Source organism: Hippichthys cyanospilos, chromosome 17 (genome assembly GCF_059441005.1).
Source record: "Hippichthys cyanospilos isolate Australia breed blue-spotted pipefish chromosome 17, RoL_Hcya_1.0, whole genome shotgun sequence".
Lineage (NCBI taxonomy): Eukaryota > Metazoa > Chordata > Actinopteri > Syngnathiformes > Syngnathidae > Hippichthys > Hippichthys cyanospilos.
The window spans coordinates 10,689,497-10,712,841 of NC_142385.1; the positions used below are offsets into that span (position 1 = coordinate 10,689,497).

Genomic DNA, 23,345 nt, shown 5'->3' on the forward strand with positions numbered 1-23,345 from the left:
GACAAAAGCACACATATTATGCATATGGGGGTTTTTATGTAGACTGCAATGTTAAGCATTGATTGCATTGCATTCTTCAGGAGTCAAAATGATGTTACACCAATGCTGTGTGAAAAGCAGCTATCGTGACCACAATTGCAAGCTCAAACTTGTTCTCCAGTGAAAACCTTAAAGCCTAATTAAATATCAACATGAAACAATCGCATTACATCAGCAGAGCTGATGAATCCATAGGTACAGTACCATATTCTTCAGACCATAAACCGTACATTTTTTCCCATAGTTTGAGCCCTGCATGTTTATAATCCAGTGAGGTTTATCTACACATTTTTTGTTTGTTTTTTATTTGCTAGTCACCAGGAGACAATCCACATGTATACAGTATATATGAATGTATTTGTGATTGTACATATGAATTATGTGCGCTGTGTTTATATGTTGAGTTCCAACTACTATTTAGTATTCTGTCAGTGTTATGTTGCGAATATCCTTCCATTTTCTATGAATATGTTGGTGCTAAACATGCAGGCATGTTCAATTAAATGGCAATTTAAAATTCCATATCTAAATATATGCAGAAATATCAGAAATATCTAATGCTATGACCTGCGGCTTTTAGTCCAGTGCGGCTAAACCGTGACATTTTTTTTCGTTTGTATTTTGCAACTGCGGTTTATATACCAGTGCAATTTATAGTCTGTAAAATAGATTACATAGTCATATATTTTTAATAGTATTCAGAAAAATCTGAGATGTGAATTGATAAAGAAGTGATCCTTAGGACTTAGGAGTTTTTTTTATTTATTTTGTTATAAGATGTCGTTCGACTGTCCTGACCCAATTTTGATATTATTCCAATAATAATTCCAATAGTATCTGATTACGCCTCTCCACATTCAAAATCTTCAATATTAGCACTCATTTACACAGTTCCTATTGTTCTTTGTTTGAATAGTACTACTTCATCAAGTCTTTTTGAATATTTCATACTGAGAAATAAATATAATGCTATCATATCGGATCAGTGTTGGTGTCAGACAGTACTTAAGGCTTCAATATCGGTATCAGAAACGGAAAAAGTCGTATCAGGGCACCTCTAATAATTAATAAGCACGACCGCATGCACAGTCATGTCCTTTATCGTCTGCGTTGATCTTTTAATTTTAGTGCCGTACTGACGAGCAGAGAGAGGAGTTGAGACATGTTTGATTCTTCTTAGTTCTATCCAAATACATCATTACCACAGGTTTTTGTGAAGTAGGGTCTTGTACCTCCATACGCATTATTGTGTTTAATTTGGTGGGGAGCTGTATTGAAATATCTCATTATGTATTTTCTGAAGTACACCGACTGCGTCAGTCCAAACTAACTGTGTAGACATCGAATCAATCTTTTACGTCATCCTTGTACTTCCAGAGAGCGAGGCCAGCCCTATTTTCTTTATATAGCGCTAGCTCACATGCACGTACCCTTGGCCCCACCACTTCAAGACGCCACCGAGTCGCCACCTTACAACCATGTGTACGCTGCCAGCCTGCGAGAAATGGACGGCCTCGTGGGCTCCATTAGGAAAGCTTCAAACTCAGATGATACGCTCATTTGGTTCACTGGTAGGCCTTGTGCTCCAATTATGACTGGTTTGCACATCTGAATACACCCATGATCTGAAAGGTTCTTCTCATTTTTAGGTGACAACGGTCCTTGGGAGCAGAAGTGTCAGTATGCAGGAAGTACAGGTCCATTCCAAGGAAAGTGGCAAACTAAAAGAGGTATTACGAAAAAGAAAATTAAATATCCTCTTCGGGCCTTGTAGTGGACATTTGTTTTTGGTCTATAGCTTTTGACTCGTTGGAGCTACCCTTCTAAGTCCTAGCGTCCTCAGGCGAGGACATCCTTGCCTTTCTAATGATGACTCATGTTTGAGTAGGATGCAATTTGCTCTGCTGTCTTGCTGGTACAAAATTGGCAGAATATTTGTGCTTGTAGAAAAAAACTGAATCTAAATAGTTTATTTAGCTATTGCTTCGTTCATTTTAAATAGACATTTGTTTGCGGAATTCCTACCAAAAATCTCAATGATATAAAACGTGATGAGTAACAGTTCCTCAAATTTGCACGGCGTCTTTCTCTGCTTTTTCTTGTTTTGTTACAGTTTGTTCTCCCCTTTTTTTAGTCTGTTTTTGTATTTGTTTTCTTCGGCTTTTCTCGCTTTTGTACTCGATTGAATGTTCTATTTTCTCCCTATATGTACAGCCAGAGGCTTGGCATCTGTGATTGAGACTCTTTAACTTAACATGCATATTTTCGGAAAGTGGGAGGAAGAAGCAAATCCATGCTAGCCACTACACCCACTCAAAAAGCATGCTATGATGACCTGAATTGAACTTTGTGGAATGAGGATTTTTGGCTTCCTTGTGAGGTGGGGGTTCAGCTAAGAGGACCACCTGGGAAGGGGGCCACCGGGTGCCATCTGTGGCATACTGGCCCGGTACGATCCCCGCAAACGTCTCCAGCGCTGCCCTGCTCAGGTATGTTACAGCTGTAAATTCCACTGACACTTCAAATCCGGTTTCATCTTGTTACCATTATTTACCGCGGCACAATTGCATCTATATTTTTCCCGTGTTAAGTCCAGCATAATAAAGTCATAATCAGAAAAAAAAAATGTTCACAGCGGTATGGACATTTTCCCGACGCTCCTATCCCTGGCAGGGGTGGCGCCACCTTCTGATCGACGCTACGATGGCATCGACGTCACAGGGGTCCTCCTGCATGGTCAACAGACAGGTCACAAGGTACAGAGGCAGTAATAACAAACTGCTGATGGCATAATCATAAATAAGTTAGCATTGTTTTTGAAAGCTACTAAGCACCTGGCTGATCTGAAACGACATAATTACAAGCCATCTTAAGTGGCAGAAGTGTAGTCATCAAGGGTTGGCGAAGCGAGTTGAACAGGTTTAGATCACGCAAGAAAGACAGCTGTTGGAGCTGTTGAGTTTTTTATTTTATTTTTAGGTTCTCTTCCACCCTAACAGTGGTGCCGCGGGGCAGTTTGGTGACCTGCAGACAGTGCGAGCTGGCAAATACAAAGCGTTCTACTTGACAGGTAGGTGGCACATGTGTTTACTCGCGCTTTGTCGGCACAGGCGTTATGCAAGACGGTAATGACGTGGAACCGGAATGTTGGGCATGGCGTATGTTGTCACAGAGATTAAGCTCATGTTGTGATACTGCACTGCTAATCAGTTTATGAAAGAGACCTTCAGACTAGAAGTAAGATTACCCACAAAAACCTGATAAGTATACTTAAAACTGTGTCCATTTTAATATTAACAAAAGTTATACAGCTTAAATGTTAGTCTAAAATAGAAGAAGAAAAATGGACCAAGTCCATTAAAGTGCCTGAAATGAAATAAATGACGCTGATCCGTATCGTAATTACACTTCACGTGGCAAAACAAAGCCCATGCACTTCCTAAATGTGTTAAGTTGGCATTCAATCCCCAGTTTTTATTTTGCAACAATATCTTCTATGCAATATTCTTTGACATTACGTCACATATTATGATCAAGGTGCACCGGATTATAAGACGCACCTTCAATGAATGGCCTATTTTAAAAACGTTTTTCACATATAGGGCGCACTGCATTGTAAGGCGCATACAATAGAAGCTACCAGCATCCACTAGATGGAGCTGCGCTACAGGGAATGTCAACAAAACAATCAGAAATTAAGAATAAAGATGATTTGTGGAAAGTACTATCTGAAGAATGGTAAAATAACTCTGGATTATATTAAGAGACTGTTTAGATCAATGTTGATTTTGTAAAAAAATACATTTATAACTGCAATTTACATGGCAATTATTTTTTTTTCTTTACATTCATACTCAGCTTGTAGCAAATGATAGTGTGATCATCCATGCTGTGCGAGGAATGACCCCATTTTTTTCTCGTGTACACGTTATATAGGTTCATCTGAAGCATGTGGCGGTGACATGGGAACACAGGAGCTCCACAACCCACCCTTAATTTTTGATTTAGAGCGCGACCAGGCCGAGGAAACCCCTTTAAAGGTCGGGACACCTGAATACAAAGCGATAGCTGAAAAAGTAGCCTTCTGGAGGGAGGGATTATTATGGGATATCGCCACCGACCCGTCCGTGTCTGCGGCCGACTACTCGAGGGATGACTCGGCCGTGCCTTGCTGCCAACCCGCGCAGCCGGTTTGCCGTTGCTTCTCACTGGGCTGACCAAAGGAATGGCGAGTTTTCAATGTGCCCGCAGGAGTTTGAGGGGATCGCAGGTACAATGTCCAGATGTGACAAGGAGGACTGCAAACAAAGCAAAGACGACTAACAGAAGGTCAGAGAAATCAATAAGGCAAAGAAAAAATATTTGCATTTGCAATATCAGCAATTCTTGGACATTCAGCGAAAACAAAATCACTCTTATCTTTTCTTTTTTAAGTCAGTGACTTGACGGTGTTCCCTCGTTTATTGCGAGGTTAAAGTTCCCCAAAATATCCGCAAGAACCGAAATCCTGCAGCAAAAAAAGTTATGGTTATTGTGAAATTCCGCAATAGGGAACCCTGTAGTGTTTTAACTTTGGCGATGTAGTTCCTCTAATTCCCATTCAAAGGTACAGAACCCAAAGATATTTTTTTTCCATCTACTTTTGTGAAGTCAGAACAACAGCCATGCAACTAAATACAAAGAAAACAAACTAGAATTGAATCCGAATCATCTTTATTGATTCTTCATTGTCAGTATACATCAATTCAATGTAGTGTAAGGTGTCAAAACAGCACCACCGTTTGGCAAAATTAAATGTATCACCTAGATACTCTACTCACAAAAAGTTAGTCATCTTGAGCTTCCTAGGAAGTTTCCGAATAGGTGAGCTCAACTTTTGAATGTCCCATACTTTTCGCGCTGTTCTCTTAAAAAAAAAAGTCATAACAGCTGTTTTATCTATGAATCGAACCTTTAACATACTGTTCACATTGTGACTTTATGAGACCAATCACCTAGCAAGTAATCACCCTGGAATTCCATCCAAAAGTCCAATATCTCACTTTTTGTGAGTAGTACATATGTTATGTACACAAAGTTTAAAAAAAAAAAAAACGTCTTTGAAATGAAGGTACAGATGGTCAGTTTGCGTTAATGTGCAATATCATTCCCCCATAGTAAAAATAACCATAGTGATAATTCAAGGACCTGTCTGTGGCTTTGTTGTGTGCCATGAAGCGATTCACATTTAACCGTTGGTTCCTTCACTTCTATATTCTCATTTTACACTAGTCAGTTTCTACCGCTACCAGTTAGTATTAACAGCTGCGTCCTCGTCAGATCATCAAAGTGCAGGATTTCCAAATGCTCTTATTTAGAGGCGATGGCAACTCAAACCGAGGCTTTGTTAATTTCAAATAAAAATAGAAATGTCTCCCGTGTTTCGGCATACTTCCACTGCAACAAGAAGCCTTTTTGCGTAGAAATATATATATATAAAAAAAAGATATTTTAAAGACAAAGACATAATCACCACCAGGAGGAGGTTTTCAACACATTTCCTTTGGTCTGTTTCCAGCAGGATTAATACACAAAAGCTAGCTTTTTTTTTTTTTCATTTTTTTGTGCTATGGGATGTACGTTTTCAGCATGCATTGCCTTGTCGTACCGAGTTGTTGAGATAGTAAAAATGAGAATTCTTGATTTTTATGACTTGCGCACATGAAGTCATTACTTTGTGGCCCCATGGCAAAACGTAAAATAACTCCACTCTGAAAATGGAATAAAACGTTTTCCTCATAAAAGTAGAGGTCATTATATTTTATATTAAACCACAATTTGACATTAATCTTGTAATTTACTTTTTTTCTTTAAATGATCAAATCATGAACTCAAATCATGAGTCCGCTTTTAAAAAATCAGCAATGTTTGACACTTTTTTTTAAAATTTAAAACACATAATATTCATTTGCTTTCAAATTGGACTTAATTCTCAATTTCAACTTTCATACTTCATTCGAGGTATAATTTTAGTCTCTAAATCACTCATTTATTCTCTTCTAAATCAATATATTTTATTATGAATGTGACATTTTTTAAAATTTGAATTGGTTAAAATTCCAACATTGCTTTTTAAATGTTGATTATTTTTCCACAACTTTATCTAAACTTCAAATTCCTTTCAAAATTAAGATTTTTTTTTTCTCATGAACGTTAGACTATTTTCTTAATTTTAAAATTTTAAACATACGTTATAGTCTTAACATCACGTCATTAGTCGCTCCAAATGCTGATTTTATTTTCGTAGTTAAGTACGTATTTTCTCACCTTAAAATGGATTTTTTTTTATTTCAATGGTTTAATTTTAATTCATATGAAATGACTTAAAGTTTTCCTTATAAGTATGCATAATTTTATATCTCTCATTTTTTATTTTTACGTTATGTTATTCTCTCAAAATTACAACATTAGTCCTTTAAATTCTGACTTTTCATAGTCAGGAATTTGCTCATAAAATGACTATCTGAAAATGGCATTTATGACTATTTTCTTTATTCTTATTCTTATTTATAATGCAATTTTATTTGGTAATTTACAACACTTCCCAGTCAAAAATTTGCTTCCATAAAATGGCTTTATTATCCTCATATTAAACTGTTTGTCGTGTTAAACTATGTATGACTTTATTCTTCCATTTTAATTCTTTGTTATTCTTATCAAATGACATCACCTTTTAAACATTGACTTTCATAATCAAACATTTTTGTTCATAAATTATAACCCTAAATTTAAACAGTTTTTTTTCTCATAAACCTATTTTCTTCATTTCTAATTTTAGCGCCATGTTATCTCGCAAAATTACATCATTCTCTTGAAATGCTGACTTTATTGTCATAGTCAAATATGTTCTCATAAATTGACTGTCATCTTAAAACGAGACTATTCTTCTCATAAATCATGACCTCATACTCATCTCCTTTACCTCTATTTTCTCTTTGCAGTGTGGCCCTAAATCTCGCGATATGTAGAGCAACATACTCTCGGGAATGTTGACCTGGTCAGAAGGTCGATCCTTCTCGTTCGTTTTGATCGCATATCTCCAGATTGCACAGAAGCGGCTTAAGTCTACGACGCGGAATGATCTATCATCTAAAAGTAACCCCTGTTAACAAATGCTGCCATTTCACACATAACCCTGCATTTTTTGCTCCTGTCATGATCAAACACTGTCACTCCTGAATTTTAACACTGTATTTTGCCACTTTTTCAAAGCAAAACATGAGATGTTCCCACTGAGTAAAACGTTCATTTCGTCTGTTGTTTTTCTGGTCGGATTCGACCCCTTGACCTGCAGGGGTATGTGACCCCGCCCCCCGATTCTTTCCGCATCCAACGGACAGGAATCAGCGGCGTGGCGGGGTTTTGACAGTTAATCTAGTTACTGACTGGAGGAAATTCATTTTCGTCATCCAAGCACACGGGGCCCTCGGCGAACTCGTGTTCTGGGATGATGTCCCCCTTTTGGGCTCCCGCGTCCTCGGAGTAGCCTGCAAACGGAAGAGCGGAGGCCGGGGAGATTTTGTTGAGGTCGGGGCTCTCTGCCAAAGATCTTTTCGATTCCCAGATAATTCACCTAAGAGTGTGGTCGAGCTGGGCGGGCTGGAAGGCAGGGCCACGGTGGCTGCGTATGATTGGCCGGCTGGTTGGACGGGGACCTCCGATGATTGGTCTTCCTTCTTTTCCGCTTGTTCCTCGGTATCGTCGAACAACCTGCCCGTTCCCGTTTAGACACGCGATTAAAGCGGGAATGAGGGCACTATTTTCGAAAAGCGTTTTCAAATCTTTTCTGCGCCAAGGCACGTCTTTCACCATTGTATTTTTACGTATTCGTTCAAATTTGGCTAACGGAGTGTCTAAAAGGGGCTGTTACTAACGTAATTAAGTCCTAAACTTTTCAATTTTTGTACTAAATTGATTACTTAAGGTACTAAAGTCATAGATTAGTTTAGGTCAAATAGTTATCCGTTTTTTTTGTACTTAACCTAAAATTGTTTATTATTTTGTACGTATGTAATTACCTATAGTAATTCATTACCCTAGTATTCAATTTAGTAACAGCCATTTTTAAACCCACATTTGACCAAACACTTGGAAAAAAAAAAGAAAAAAAATATAGGTACCTGGGATTGAACGTTTGGACACTTAAAAAAAAAAAAAAGTGAAAACATGTTTTTGGGATTCAGTAATAGAATCACTCCCAATTCTGAACCCTAAAATCTGCCCTCTAGTGGAAGAGGATTGAATTGCGCATCCTGTCATTAATTTCAACCAGTTTTCAATTGAAGGAAAATATATATGTATATATAAAACACACCTGTGCTTTTGAACCAGCATACATTCGCCTCCATCTTGCGGATCGACGTTATAGATATAAAGATGCCCGTCCGACGATGCTACCAGCAGGCGAGGTAGCTTCTGAATCCTGCCATACAAAAAAAAACAAAAAAAACAAACCCCAGACTATTCATTTGTGTCCACTATTGTTTCCATCTTATTTCAGCAGGACAGTAAAGTGAATTGAATCCCACCCAAACATATTGGAAAGACCAGAATGTCCTCTGTTGAGGATACTAGGACTTAGTAGTGTCACACCCATAAATCATTTAGTATAAACAAAAACAAATGTCTGCAACAGTGGACACAAATGAATATCTTGGTCTCTTTTTGTGTCTTACGTAGCAAGCGCGCAGATGTTCTTCAGGCCGAACATGTTGAGTCGCACGGTGGCGAAGGCCCGGTCCTGATGCATCATGTCGGACACCTGAGCTGGCAAGTAGGTGCTGGCGGCGGTGAACATTTTGCCAACGTACGCAGACCATGTTGGAGACTCCTCCTCTTGACTAGAACGTAAATAGTTCTTATTATTTAACATAGACTATATGTATTTAAGTAGCATCAGCTGTTCAAGTCAATTAGTGTTTCTTTGGCGCCGCCTGGTGGCATTTAAAGAAACAATTTGAAGTGAGTTGAATGGCTTTATTTATACAAGGTTGTCCTTTGCCACCATTTTGTGACATTTGTGCACACATTCCTTTAAAGTGATTCCAAACTTTTTCAGCGGTTTTCAAAAGTTTAAACTTTGTCTACAATTCGTTCAACAACTTTTCATGAACAATTAAGGCCTTTGAAAAACAAATTTTGCCACATTGCTATTAACTGAAAATGACCACATGCTCGGGGCTCAGATCAGTCACCTGTTGTCTGGGTTTTGTCATATGACCTTCATAAGCTGAAATGTGATTGGTCGCGATGTAATGCTGCGTTCGTAGAAAGTGGGATTCTTCCCACTGTCCGATGTCCAAGCATTCGAGGCAAACAACAAAGATGGCTGATTCCGATCAATTGTTGTGTTGGTTCATCACAAAACAGTCCAAACCTTCCTTCATAATTTTCTCATTTCATATTTTTCTCAACATTACTTATGTAGCTAAAGATAAAAATACAATCGGTACTAATGTTATTATGTGAAGGTATAACCGTTTTAATTCATTAATATGTTTATAAAACTGTAAATTATGTTTACGCCCCCAAATTCGGACATCCCAGTTCAAAGGGCAGTTTCTATCAGAAGTCAGAGTGGTCCAATTTCCAATTTTTTTGAATGCAGCCTAAGCTTTCAGCACAAGTGAAGTTAACACTCAGTGGCAAAATGTGTTTTCAAACGTTTTAATTGCGCATGAAAAAAAATTGCTATAAAATTAACTACAGACAAAATATCAACTCAGGAAAATAATTCGTTAAAGAGGGTGTCAAGGCAGCCACTTTGAAATATTATCTTAGTAGATTTTTTTTTTTTTTTTTTTTACCTGGGGCTGGGCTGCTCCAATTTGAAGATATGAACTGTCTCGGTGTTGCTGGAGGCACACAGAAACTGGGCGTCGGCGCTGAAGGACAGGGAGCTAATACTAACGTATCTGAGAATGAGAAGGCCAACTTAGAATGAAAGACACCGATTGAACAAAACAAACAGTATTAGCGTGTAGTTTTCCCATTTTTTAATTGACATTTAATGGTGCTCCAGGGTAAACTCAAATGAGATGATTATGTTTAAATTAACATGTTAGTCAATAGTGTGATTACATTCGTATGTCCATGTAGGCCAATCAGCTTCCTGTTCCAACCGTTTCTTGTCCAGGTGCTCCTATTTAGTTTTGAGTGTATTTAGTTTCCTGTTTCAGTTTCTTGTCGGGTCATTGTCGAATTGCTGTGTCAATGTTGCTGTCCGTTCCTCGTCGTCCTCGTGAGTGTTTCCTGTGACTTCTCGAGTTTTGTAGTCATTTTTTTTGTAGTTAATTTTCGAGTTTTTTTGTTTGATACTTTGTATGCAGTTTTCTTCCTTGTTTTCTTTTTCTTTGTGTTAAATTATTATTTTTTTTTAGCTCACCTTGCTTTTAACCTCTCTGCAACACTTGGGGCCAAACAAGCCCAACAAAAATAAATATAAGAATCTCGGGCTATTCAGCCGCAAAAAAATCTGTATGAGATCTAGTCCCGTCCCTATCAGTTAACAATCAATTTATGGTAGAGTGTTTTTGCTTTTTTACCAAATTGCATTATCTGATGCAATGAGATTGCTATGCTAACCTTTTCATCCCTCGCCGGAACTCAAACAGCCTCTGTCCTTCGGGAATGCTGAACACCCTGATGACGGTCCCCTGTGGAGAAAGACGGAGAGCGGTGGTCCTCGCAGGTGAACGCCGAGGAAGATGTGAAGAACTCACCTTCTCCGAAGCGCTAGCGAGTTTGGTTCCGGAGGCGCTGAAGGTGAGCGCCGCCAGCGGACTGGCGTGGGCCTGGATCAGCGTCACGGTGCTCTAATCGGAAGGGAATTTATTATGATTGCTTGCCGCGATGTTACTTTTTATGTCGGGTCGAGCGAGGCCGCACCAGGTTGTTAGCGTCGTACACGGTGATCTCGCCAATAGTGGCGCTGCCGGGGTATGCTAAGAATGAGTTGCCGTGGTTGACGGACAGGGCGCACAGACCTGCCAACAGAGAATGAGGAGGTCTTGCTTTATTAAATTAACACTTATTTTTAACTCATTCATTTACCTGGTTAAAATGGATGTTTGATTTCGATAGCTGTAAATTAAATGGATATTTGACGTCGATAGCCAGTAATGGCAGTTGATTACTATTTTTTCCCCATTCATCTGATACAATAACTGGTTGGTTTAGTTTTGTTAATATTTCAATATGAATATAAGTAAAACGTTTTTTATACATCATAATATTTTTAATTTGGATTTAGTTTGGAATAATTTACCACGCTTATTGCCCGATTATTTTATAAATTGTAAATAATAAATTAATTGTAAAATTAAAAAAAATAGTAATATTTGTTGTATTAATTTAGCTTTTTTTAATTTAGCCTTCTCATTTGATTAAAATGCATTGGTAACTCCTATTATAACTATAAGAATAGAATGCATTACTTAAAAAAGTTTAATCAGTAATATTTGTTGGAATGATTTCTCTAGCTTTAGAATCAAGCACTGCATTTTTTATTCCTTTAACTCATTAAATATCAGGTTTGTTGATTTGTTGGAAATGAAATACAAATATTGTATTAATAAAATGAAAAATATGATAATCGTCTTACATTATTAATTCACATTCCTGATAGTATCAGTAATATTTGCTGTAATAATTTTGTTTTTTTTAACAAAAAAATTGGGTAATAGGTTTTCTAATTTCTTTAGCACATTAAATAATTGTTTAGTTGATCTGTTGCGAATAAAATAAAATATTGAATTATTCCAATTAAAAAATATCACCATCCAGCATTAAATTAGCTTGAATATCAGTGATATTTGTTGCAATAATTTTGTCCTTTCTTCCTGAAAATTGGGTTGTGTTTTCCTATTCATTAAGCTTGTTAAATAACTGCTTGATTTATTGTAAATTAAAATATTGCATTTGTAAAAATCTAAGAAGTGATAACATCTTCCCTTGATTTATATTTGTATTTAATTTTTTTTTAACTTTTCATTCATCTCATTAAAAATAGTCATTTGATTTATTGTAATTAACTGAATAAAGCTTGATTTTTAAATACAATTTTACAAATACATTAAAATATTTCCATACATTTTCTTTACCAGTCAGTTCATTAATGACCATGACATTCATTTGAAATGACCTAACATGTTTACCTGCCGGGTTGTTGGGGGTGTTGAGCAGAGTCTTGAGCAGTTTCATATCTTTGATATTATGAATGTAAATGGACTCCTCCAGGCACACCACCAGTCGCTGACGGGGAGACAGGCGCTGAAGTTAGCGACCACGCTAGTTGACTCACGCGAAGCGATGAACACGTTCTAAAATTGGCTCCTCCCCGACAGGGAAGATGCTAACACCGACCAAAAATACTGGTGAGAGATGATTGCGTCATCCTACCTGTCTGTTGAGCCTGACGGAGAGGATGTTGTTGGTGTAGCTGTAGTTGCAGATCTCTGTGCCTTTCTTAAAGTGATAGACGTTCATCCTCCGCGGCACGGATTGGCTGACCACCACCACCAGGCTGCTGGAGAACAGCCGCTCCACGATGCACACGTCGGGACACTCCACTGGGTGAGGGGAAAAGCTTCGATTAGAACGTACCGCAAGGTATTTCAAGTTATGGGACTTGAACTTGCCACTGAATGTAAGCGGTTTTTCCAATACTGAGGGTTTTCATCCCCTCTTTACGGTATTTTTCCAATTTTGCGACAAAAACAACTGTCATGACCCTAGGGGCTTGGCTGTATTTATGATGTTTTGTCTCCATCTGCAGGCGTTTTTAGGTAATTACACTTATTTTCAGTTGCCGTCACACTTGCCTCCCTGCAACGCGTCACTACAATGCTGGTCTGCTATTGGTCGGCCTTACTCGTTTCAAAATGGCGGAACGGTAAAGCTTTGTTCAAATGTTTGCGTTAGCATTATTCACCACAGTTTTATGAATAGAAACGTTGATTAGTTTTAAATAGATCATTTTTTGTTTTAATATTTAGAAACTACAGTCTATTAAACCAATTTATGTCATTTTTAGTGTATGCCGCGGGCCGCTTAATAATGAACAATGGGCCACAAAAGGCCCCCCAGCTATAGTTTGGCCAACAGTAATGTAAACTATATACATTACACTGAAATAACAACAGTATCATCAATTTATCAGAAAAAGAGATAAGACATTGTTAAAGAGGTAAAAAAAGACTTATTCACAAAATAAATCAATAAAAGTCTTGTCTGTTTACCATTTTTATGTTCAAACAAGAGCAAATTAACTACCTCATTGGCTCCACGGTGGAATCTTGTTGTTATTTGGGATATGTAATTCATTGAGTTTTTGTTTTCCTCCTTGTTTAAGACATCCTGTTTTGATGATTGTCCTCGAATGCACCATGTGAAAAAAGTTTTTCTGAGTTGGCTCGCCGCTAGCTAGCTTGATGTCCACTATGTCCTTAAACATTGCCTAGAACTCATAATAATTACCAGTGCTATTGCATTTAAATGCTGAAATTGGACTTTAATTTCTTATAGCTCTTTGTGTAAAGTACTAGCACATACATTTGTTTGCCCGTGATTGATATCAGATTGAGCTAGCATGTTATTTAATTTAAGCTAGTTTGCGAATACCAACACAACTTAGACCCATGTGACCGTGGTGTTTGTACTTAAAAATTGAATATGTACTTGTGGTGGTTAGATAGAACAATATATCTAAATTGGTTATCCCCCCCCCAAAAAAATGCACGCAAATACACTGTTGGTTTTGCCGGTTGACAAATAGCTTCCACGAGCTATTATAAGACAACCCAAAATGTGTTTAAGTGCATGTTTCCTTTATATATTTTTTTTATTATTATTCTTAGCGCCACAGGTAAACTTTAACTACTAAATGGAATGGTTTATGTGACATGGGTTCTCTTTTGTGTACATGCAAGCCACATGGCCCTTTGTGCTTCATGATCACCTCCATTTTAAAATGGCGTGCTGTGTGAAAACAGGGAGTTCATTGTACATACTAACAATTTTGTATGCATGAGGAGAGACATTTTCTCACCTCCCTCATGGATGCAGTCCAGTTTGTCCACAGCGGTGACTGAGAAAAGACGGTAGCCGGTCTTGGTGCCCACCGACAGTGAACTAAGCACACAAAAAAAAGATCTTAAAAGCTGCATATTCAAATGGCATCATTTGAGTTTGACTTCTTTGTTTCCAGGTGTGATGTAGGCTTTGTTATTCATTAATGTATCATGACAGTAAATTATAGAGCTGTGGTACCATCTGTACCTCTGAAAATCTTACTGATAAGAACATGAGCGTTAAGGCTGGGCTGACCACCTGCTTCCTTTTACAACCAATGCCAGTAGGTTGTTGATTTAAAAGAGGAACACGCGAAACCTTATGAAGACTTAAGACGTAGTTGTAGTAATTACTCAGTGGCAAGTATTATATATTACTATAAATGTTTATTAGCAGTGACTCACAACGTTTTTTTCAATCATGTAATCCTTGTGAAATATTTTTGCAGCCAAGTACCCCATAACCAGGGGAAAGCATTTGTGGATTGGGGGTTGGCTTAAAACTGAGTTCTGGGCCATCGGTGTCTGATTCATTAAACTGTAGGCGTATTTTATTCCAAAACTATTGCGTATCTCTTATTTCTAACTCGTCTGCTAGAATAACATGTCACTAGCAATACAATGTTTTGCAAATTCTGCAATGAGTTCATTCATGTTCCAATCGATTTGCCCTTAATTTGAAAAGTAAATGTACTTTGTCGTGTCACTCCATAGTTTTGGTGTAAATGCATGAACATTGTTGAAATCTCGCATACCCCCTAACTGCCTTCATGTACCCCAAATCCTTAACCGCACCCCCCATTTGAGTAACACTGCATTACCGCACCAAGATGATTGTTAAAAAATAATGAGCAAGGATTTAAGGACACGACAAAAACTTCTTTTCGGTTCATGACTAACATAAATATCCAAAACCATGACTGGATTTGCCCTTGCCCCCTAACATGGCTAAGTACGCCCCTGGAAGGTGCTTAAATGATCACTACTTACTATTACTGGCAGGAATAAAGGGCCCCGGCCCACGGAGGCGTGTGCCAGCTTTGCTAAGTGCTTATCAAAGTAATTATCAAACCGGCAGGTGCGTCAAGGAGCTTGCATTCGTGCGGGGCAAGGAATGAAGGCCCTCAGGTTGCTTACGTGGTGTCCTGGTTAAACGAGGCACAGATGAAGCCTCGGAGCATCTCGGGGCCGCCGTCCCCTTCTTCCTGGGAATCCATCCGAGCCGCCACTTTTCCCCGTCCTCTCGCTGCTCGAGCACAGAGGCCTCGGGCTCGGCTCGATCCACACCAGGGAGCCCCCTCCCGCGGTTCCCTCTTCCGCTGCCCCGACTCCAAACGCCACGCTCACAGTCCTCGGGGAGAGGAATGTCCGGACGGACTAGCCCGGATGGTACGCATGCAAGCGGCGACAGCGAACGATCCTTTGATCGTTTTAAACTCAGGATGAGAGAAACGATAGCAATCGTATCGTTTCGCGGTGACAAACAACGACGGTACTGTTAATATGAATATTAACTTCCAGTCTCCATACAGCAAAACAATAACAACTGATGGGAGGACGCGTCACTCTAAGATGCGTTTAGATTGGCTGGAAGACTCACTTAAGACCCGCCCTAGGTGTTTTTTTTACGGAGATGTTTTTCAACGCATGTCGCTGATTCGTCAAGGTAACTGTCAGTCGAGTAAGTTTACGTAGCACTAATCTGATTGGTCAACGACGCTCTCGATGGACCGTTTGGGACATGTGATTGGGCAACAATCTTATCAATCTGTTTACTGTGCTTTTACATCGCCCGTCTACGCGGCGTTACAAGACTCAAATAAAAGGCAAATAACACATCAAACCAGCACAAATTTTTATACCTCCAACTTTAAAGGGTAGCATTGAAGAGTAGGGTAGCGTTTTCTACGCTAGTGAGTCCCAACCTTTATGTAAATTCTGTATTTTACATCATACTTTGTTAATCATACCTTATATGTTTCTTGTTCGTCTACTGCTTCTATAGTTTTTTTTACAGCTTGATCCTAACTCCTTGACGTCATTAGTTTGGACGCGGCTCCTTTAAGGTTGCCAGGGGTTACAGACTCACATGTCAGAACGAAGAGTATTGACGTCAGTGAAGGCCGTTGATTGGCTCTCAGTCGCATCCGGTAGGGCAGCGGTCCAGGGCTGGGGGAAAAAAAAAGATCGAAGAGAGCGCAAGCAGCTAACCGTTACTGCTTTGACAAACACCACCCGTCCCGAGTCGCTGTTCGAGGGCTCGGTAGAATTTTACTACATCTTGTGAGTATTCCTCTTTCTCTACATCGACACGGCGTGACCTCTGCATAGGTGAAATTTGTTTTCTCTTGTCTCGCGTTTGTTTATGATGGAACCCAAGATGGCGTCAACGCAAGAGAGCTTTGCCTTTGCGCGGAGCTAGCAAGCTACCCATCAAAGCCTCCGAGGTTCATTTAATGCAGAATTTACTGAAGGCCAAAAACAAACTATTAAAAAAAACGGCATTTTATTATCTAGTGTAGCATGTGTGACGTTCACGGAGTGGTCAAGCTTTGCATTGGCCAATCACTCCCTGACCTAGACGTCATTGCATACTGCACACAATGTTAACTTCAAATATTCCGATTACTGGATTTATTTCATATTTACATATACCAGCGGCTTTACATTCATACTGCTTATTTAACTTCCGCTTGTCTCGCAAGGTCATTGGAATTTTCATATTAACAATGGATTTGACATATTCTCTCATTAACCGATTGTAAACAATTTAAATCGATTATAGTTCATTTCACTTGAGAATTATTAATGCATAAGATAATAGTTTCAAGTGCAAGTCGTCTGGTTTACAACTTTTCTGAATAATTTGCTATCAACTGTCAATTCTCATTCTACGGTAACACTTGGACCGAGCATTTGGTCTTTTGAGTATGCACTGAGAGCCATAGTGGAGTTTAGCATAAATTATGAACAAAGACTTTACTTTTCCGTGCAGATGTTTTGCCGACGATTGTCGAAAAGGCCTTTAAAGTAGCTACACAATTCATAAAATTAAGGTATGAAATCATGACGAGATGAGCAAGAACAGATATCAAATATCAGGTACAGGTCAGTCATACTTTAGACCAAAAAAACAAACAAGAAAAAAACTTTAAGGTAGTATAATACAACCATGAACACATCAGTATATTCACAGTAACAACAAAGCTGAGGGAATATTCCTTTGATCTGTTTATTTTTCATGGTGGATAATGAATATATGCTTGTAAGAAATTGTATATTGTTTACTTATTTTGTTGAACAGCGTGAAAAAGATAATGACTGCTAATTCTCTTAGCTTATCTGTGATGTTTTGCAATACCTATTAGCCTCATACTACAGGACTTTTTTGAATGATTGTTCACATTTTGTTTATTGATGACTTTGTATAACTTATCATTTATGAATTTCTAACTCAACGTACCATTGTATTTATTGTCGCTATGAAAAAAGTTGATTTGTCATTTTTGGGCTTGTCTATTGTGGCGCACATGCTCAATAGTATTGCAAGCACAGGATGGCTGTGGTTTACACGTACTTGCTGTTTCAAAGTGTAACTTCAAAGGCTTTCCTGTTTGAGAAAAGCCAACCAAACTCTTAACTCTATGCTGTCATGTAGGATGATGATCATATGATCATGACCAGCATTTCTGAGAAGTGGTTTTCTGTTCGTATGGAAATTCCAACTAGAGGCCTGTCACAATTTTTGATTTGTTTTTTAATTTAGGGCAAACTAAGAAGCTCTGCATGGCACGCTTTTATAGCCAGTTTTTGTGAGATCAAACTTGACTCGAGGAAATGAAAAAATGCAGCGGTCTGAAGACAGACATCATATGACCGTCTTTGGGCCTGCTGCTGCCGCACACCACCAAACGTCTCTGGGCCTTCTCGCTCCTGTTCTATTTCTTGCACGTTCTTGTTATTTTAGTCCATTTGTCAACACGGAAACTAAAAGCAGTACTCTCATTTATAATCCTGTCTGTTTTGGCATTGAAAAGATCTCATCATCAGTTTTCTGTCCACCCCCCTTCTTCCTGTTGGCCCTCTCTCCCATTCCCAAGGTTAGAGGTCACAGAGCAAGGTTGCGCTTGTCGTCATGGCTTCTGGAAGCACGAGCAGCGAAGAGGAGCGGAGCCTGAGGGAGTGCGAGCAGTATGTGCAGAAACACAACATTCAGCAGCTGCTGAAGGACTGCATTGTCCAGCTGTGCACCTCCAGGCCCGACAGGCCCATGGCCTTTCTCAGGGAGTACTTTGAGAGGCTTGAGAAGGTGCGTGCATACAATTCGTGGAACATTATTGCCCCTATGACAAATTGAAGAGTTATTATATTTTGAAAAGTGGTCACTTCCTTTTTTAAACTGCCTCTTAATTGAATGTAAAAAAAATCCCTCCTTATGCATTGTCATCCTTTTTATATTGATAAAAGCCCATGAGAAGAGCTGAACTTTAAACTCCCCTTTTGGCATTCACAAACAATAAAGTTTGAGGAATATAGTAATCCAGCGGTTCTCAAACGGGGCTGTGTGAAGGCACTGAATCATAAACTGGATCACCTACCTAAATCTATTTGAATGCTTTGTAATGCAGTGACTGTACATTTTAATTTTCCAACTAAGAGCAAATGAATTGGAACATGAATCAACTATTGCTAAATTAAAAGTACTGAGTAAACAACACTTTCTTCAAGCAGTCACTCTATTGCATTCCTACACCTGCTCATCAGGAGGAAGCCAAGCAGATCCAGAACCAGCAAAAGGCCAGCAGTTCGCGCTCCGACTCGCGCGATGAGGAGGTGTCTCCGCCCATGAACCCTGTGGTGAAGGGTCGCAGGCGGCGGGGAGCCTTCAGCGCTGAGGTTTACACAGAGGAGGATGCCGCCTCTTATGTCCGAAAGGTACACACAAAAAACTTAAAAATCATTCACAGCCAGCCTAGTTCAAATGAATTTTTGAAGTCTTTAGACGTAAATGGCATTGAATGTGTTAACATGTTCGTTTTGAAGTTACTTTTTTTTTTTCTTCAGGTCATTCCAAAGGACTACAAGACAATGGCGGCTTTAGCCAAAGCTATTGAAAAGAATGTGCTATTCTCGCACCTGGATGACAATGAAAGGAGGTAATTCGCTTCGTTTTTATTCATTTATTTTCTTGGGGGGGGGCCCTCAGAATCCTAGGGCCAAATAAATATCCCACATGTACCCCTAAAGCCCAGTCAAATAATCATGTACTGGTTTGGTGCCATTTTGCTGCTATGGAACTATGTTGAAATAAGAAGAGGAGTTTCGTTCAGCCATGCTATCTCTTAATCTAATAGAAAACTTGTGCTATTCTGCCATCTTGCATCTGGTGCAAGTTGGACCAGCTTTGGCTAATTTTCAAACATTTCTTTTCAGTGACATATTCGACGCCATGTTTCCTGTCACCTACATTGCTGGGGAAACAGTCATTTTGCAGGGTAGGGTTTTTTTTTTTTGACACTATGAGACACTTTCAAATCAAGTTATGTTTTCACGAGTATGAATTGTGAATTATTTTCTATCCACAGGTGACGAGGGTGACAATTTCTACGTTATTGACCAAGGGGAGATGGATGTGAGCATTTTCTCATTTGATGACCAAAATAGTATCCCACGTCAACAGGAAGCGCTTACACAACCGCAATGGTAATATATAAAAATTTGACACTTGAATCGTCAGGTGTACGTGAACAACGAATGGGTGACAAGCATCGGAGAAGGCGGCAGCTTCGGAGAGCTGGCGCTGATCTACGGCACCCCGAGGGCCGCCACAGTCAGAGCCAAGACCAACGTCAAGCTGTGGGGCATCGACAGAGACAGCTACAGGAGAATACTCATGGTGAGGACATGTCTCGGGACCCGTTCACGTGCTTGCTTAGAATATGAATACAACTATGCTTTTCTTTTGGAATGCAGGGAAGCACTTTGAGGAAGAGGAAGATGTACGAGGAATTCCTCAGGAAAGTGTCCATTTTAGGTAGGGTGGTTTTGAAGGTTGCAACAGCAGAAAAGTTTTGACCATCGCTGTCTTCAAAACAAATGGACAGGAAGTAAAGCTAAAGCGGTTGAGCCTTTGAAAGCTAAATGTGTGGTGGGGGCGCGTCCCTGCAGAGTCGCTGGACAAGTGGGAGCGCCTGACCGTCGCAGACGCCCTGGAGCCGGTCCAGTTTGAGGACGGGCAGAAGATTGTGGTGCAGGGAGAACCCGGGGATGAGTTTTTCATCATTTTGGAGGTAAAAAAAAGAAAAAGATTTTGAAAATGGTGTCTGCAAGAACATGGGCGTTGTGAGTTACGGATGTCTCACGTGCGCATTTCAGGGTTCCGCAGCCGTGTTGCAGCGGCGCTCGGAGAACGAGGAGTTTGTCGAGGTGGGAAGATTAGGACCTTCGGACTACTTTGGTGAGGAAAACGTTTTATTTATTCATTTTAAACCTTGTGCACACACCATGCAAACTACACATATTTCATTTTCCCTAATTTTGTGAATGGTTTTAAAAGCGTAGTAATTAAAGTTATTTATGAATATTTATTTTCCTTTTTAAAAAAAATCAAATAAATTTCTGTAATTTGTAACATAATGCCTCAAGGGTTAAATTGTGACCTTCCAGCTGGCTTTGGATTTTTTTGCTTTTCCTACTTAGGATTGTCAATTTTCTTTATTGAGCAGTTTTTCACTTTTTTTATAAATTAAAAATGTCTGTCCACTTGTTATAAGCCTTTGTTATAAGAAGACATGGCAGAGGTTGCCATCCCCCTAAGTCATTCACTGCCATTGACGGATATTTACGTCAAACTCACTGTAAAGGTTTGATGACCTTTTTGGATTGCTCTGTCCACACAGGTGAGATCGCCCTGCTGATGAACCGGCCCCGCGCCGCCACGGTGGTCGCCCGCGGGCCCCTGAAGTGCGTCAAGCTGGACCGGCCTCGCTTCGAGCGCGTCCTGGGCCCGTGTTCGGACATCCTCAAACGCAACATCCAACAGTACAACAGCTTCGTCTCGCTGTCGGTCTGAAGCCCCTTTCCCTCTCTTTTTCTCTTTTTTTTGCTCCTGTTAGACCACGGGTCACCAACGCAGTTTGCTTCCCGCCACTTTCTATCCTCCTCTTTTCTTTCCCACCCAGCCGTTGCCCGGTGGTGACTTTTTTTTTCTTTTTTTTTGTAAGCCGTTCACCAGCGCTTGTACCAGCTGCTGTAAAAGTTCCCGTGTAGGCACAGTTGCATCACGCTACCTAATGTCATATATCTGCTGGTTTCGCTTTGTTTTGTTGGAAAGCAACATTCGTTCATAGATCTGGGCTCTCTAAGACAGGACAATCACAAAAGAAAAAAAAAAACAAAACACATGGCCAATATGTTACAGACGGATGTTTTTGACTCTTTCAGCAGAAGCTCACGAGCGTAGGAAATGATTGCAGCAAATGTCAGGCAGGCGTGACGACTCCTTTTTGGATTTTGCTTTTCGAAAGATGTTTAAAAAATGAATTTTAGTGTGCGGCTTCCAGGCTGGTGCCAAATGTTTATTACAAAGCTGACAAAATATTACCAAACAGGATTTTTTTTTCCTTAAACCCCTTCTCTCCTAATCAATCAAACACCTCTACAAGAACTGTCTTGAGGGGAAATTTGACAAATATATATATAAAGAGGGGTAAAAATCCCTAAAGTATTGTGTATTTCAGTATTTTTTTTTTTTAGTATACACCAAAATAACTGCTATGGTTTGTAATCAAAATGTTGTAGTAAAATAATCATTGACTCGATGACTATTATTATTCTTACAAGTTATGGTTTGGAGTGATGGTAATCTTAAAAAAAAAAAAAAAAAAAAGTTCTGTCTTTTGTAAACTTATTTTTCCATAAATTCTATTTTAGCTGTCCAGTGCCACAAAGTAAATAAATGCTTTTTGTCAATTGACACAACAGTATGTAATTGTATTGTGTAATAATGCCCCCCTCCCTCCACAAAAAAAAATGGTGTAGGAAAACCTATTTCAAGAGATCTGAGCGAGTTATTTATTCATTTTGGATTTTTTTTTTTTTTTTGCCTACTGGAAAAAGCCGCCTGTCTTTTCACCCGCTTGTGATTTGTTCTCTGCGATGGTTCACATGATTTCACACACACACACACGCAGCACGAGAACAACTTTGAGCAGACTTTATCGATTATCTGATTGCTTATTGACTATAACGTCAGTGATTTCAGCCTACTTTCATTCCTGCTTTTTTTTTGTGTGTGTGAAAAGGCAAGATTTTGATGCTGATTTGCAGTGTAGTCACGAGTGCCCCCCCCCATTAGGGACGAAGATGTTTGTGGGACTAACATCTCCTTGTAAATAGCAGCAACATCAGCAATGGGTTTTAAATGTTTTAGCCACACTGCAGTCGTCCCGGTTTGCCTTAGCTGAAATTTTCCTGGGCTTAGAGTAGTTGTCACTCACTCCCGCTGGTTCCGACTTTTCCAGCGTGGGCCTGCAGAGGACCATTCTTTTTCTATTCCCTCCCTGTATTCAGTTTGACCTATATGTGCAAAGATGTTTATCCTTTTTTTGGTATAGATTGTTCCAGATGGCAGTTTAAGCAATAAAAAAGTGAAAAAAGAACTCCGGTCCGCCTCAAGTGTTGTTTCTTTTGCTTAATAGGTAACTGGTGGTATTTCAAGGTGTCTTCACATTTTCCATTGTTTGTTGTGAAAACAGTTTCAAAAATGGTGCCATAGGGGACTTGAGAGTATACACACTCCAAAAAAAGTCGATTTTATTCTGATTTTTTTTTTTTCTCGTTCTAACAGAAGTCAAAAGGTGGATACTAGCTCTAAAATGCGATTTGGAACTTAACTCCTTTCACCTTGCTGAAGGCTTCAGTTTCAACTGAAGAAGAAGATGCCACAACCATGCATCACTGGAGGTATGGCGTCCATTTTGCAATCAGCGCCCTTTAAAGATTTTCGGAGATTACGTTTTCGGTAAGAGTCACTGGAGGTAATCATGAAAAAAATATACAGTGATAAATTGCTGTTAGTATTAGCAAAAAATGTTCAGGCTTCAGTTAGTTAAAAAAAAGCCTACATACCTAAAAATGTATTTGGTAAATAGTGCCAGCTTTGTGATGACAAATATGACACAAATTTGATAATGAGGT

General features: G+C 39.3%; 3 protein-coding genes across 12 annotated transcripts in view; 2 read left to right on the forward strand and 1 right to left on the reverse strand.

Annotated features, from left to right (window-relative positions):
• Positions 1-14,778, forward strand: part of arsg (arylsulfatase G) — a 32,209-nt gene extending 17,431 nt beyond the window's left edge. For 2 of the 7 annotated variants that reach the window (XR_015868450.1, XR_015868451.1), the window contains exons 12-21: positions 1,417-1,610; positions 1,689-1,769; positions 2,420-2,528; positions 2,675-2,795; positions 3,019-3,109; positions 3,976-4,368; positions 8,758-8,925; positions 10,692-10,842; positions 12,316-12,452; positions 12,551-14,778. Coding sequence is in view for 1 of the 7 variants with exons in the window: in XM_088439607.1 (XP_088295733.1) it covers positions 1,417-1,610; positions 1,689-1,769; positions 2,420-2,528; positions 2,675-2,795; positions 3,019-3,109; positions 3,976-4,256 (877 nt within the window). In the remaining 6 variants the exon portion in view is untranslated. Of the gene's footprint in view, positions 1-1,416; positions 1,611-1,688; positions 1,770-2,419; positions 2,529-2,674; positions 2,796-3,018; positions 3,110-3,975; positions 6,399-8,757; positions 8,926-10,691; positions 10,843-12,315; positions 12,453-12,550 lie in introns of those variants that run through there. The other 5 variants (XR_015868454.1, XR_015868455.1, XR_015868452.1 and 2 more) reach the window with 4 other exon arrangements.
• On the reverse strand, positions 4,736-15,944 carry LOC148409627 (WD repeat domain phosphoinositide-interacting protein 1-like). Of its 2 annotated transcripts, XM_088439611.1 has the most exons (12): positions 15,285-15,941; positions 14,126-14,208; positions 12,478-12,647; positions 12,234-12,330; positions 10,966-11,063; positions 10,800-10,892; positions 10,663-10,733; positions 9,885-9,992; positions 8,754-8,918; positions 8,393-8,500; positions 7,652-7,788; positions 4,736-7,565 (listed from the first exon to the last, which is right to left on the reverse strand). In XM_088439611.1, exons 1-12 carry the CDS (start codon positions 15,362-15,364, stop codon positions 7,453-7,455), a joined length of 1,323 nt encoding a protein of 440 aa, XP_088295737.1. In that variant the 5' UTR covers positions 15,365-15,941; the 3' UTR covers positions 4,736-7,452. The 2 variants fall into 2 exon arrangements, with proteins under 2 accessions (XP_088295737.1, XP_088295735.1); XM_088439609.1 differs by having other exon boundaries at positions 10,663-10,892; positions 15,285-15,944.
• A 326-nt stretch (positions 15,945-16,270) lies between these two features.
• LOC148409628 (cAMP-dependent protein kinase type I-alpha regulatory subunit) lies at positions 16,271-22,807 on the forward strand. 3 transcript variants are annotated; one of them, XM_088439614.1, is made up of 11 exons: positions 16,271-16,430; positions 18,248-18,456; positions 18,912-19,082; positions 19,212-19,303; positions 19,581-19,642; positions 19,733-19,779; positions 19,885-20,043; positions 20,121-20,181; positions 20,316-20,437; positions 20,523-20,604; positions 21,047-22,807. In XM_088439614.1, the coding sequence occupies exons 2-11, from the start codon at positions 18,283-18,285 to the stop codon at positions 21,217-21,219; spliced, it is 1,143 nt and encodes a 380-aa protein (XP_088295740.1). In that variant the 5' UTR covers positions 16,271-16,430; positions 18,248-18,282; the 3' UTR covers positions 21,220-22,807. The 3 variants fall into 3 exon arrangements, with proteins under 3 accessions (XP_088295740.1, XP_088295738.1, XP_088295739.1); XM_088439612.1 differs by having other exon boundaries at positions 18,912-19,303; XM_088439613.1 differs by having other exon boundaries at positions 16,279-16,430; positions 18,253-18,456; positions 18,912-19,303.
• Positions 22,808-23,345: the final 538 nt, after the last annotated feature.

Bases quoted from the DNA above. Each gene is read 5' to 3' on its own strand.
- LOC148409628 (XM_088439612.1), top strand. From the start codon at position 18,283: ATGGCTTCTGGAAGCACGAGCAGCGAAGAGGAGCGGAGCCTGAGGGAG. The intron at 18,457-18,911 runs GTGCGTGCATAC...CCTGCTCATCAG, and splicing joins ACTTTGAGAGGCTTGAGAAG to GAGGAAGCCAAGCAGATCCA. The intron at 19,304-19,580 runs GTAATTCGCTTC...ATTTCTTTTCAG, and splicing joins CTGGATGACAATGAAAGGAG to TGACATATTCGACGCCATGT.
- LOC148409627 (XM_088439609.1), bottom strand. From the start codon at position 15,364: ATGGATTCCCAGGAAGAAGGGGACGGCGGCCCCGAGATGCTCCGAGGC. The intron at 8,919-9,884 runs GTAAAAAAAAAA...TTTACGTTCTAG, and splicing joins TTGGAGCAGCCCAGCCCCAG to TCAAGAGGAGGAGTCTCCAA. The intron at 7,789-8,392 runs GTGTGTTTTATA...GGGAACGGGCAG, and splicing joins ATGCTGGTTCAAAAGCACAG to GTTGTTCGACGATACCGAGG.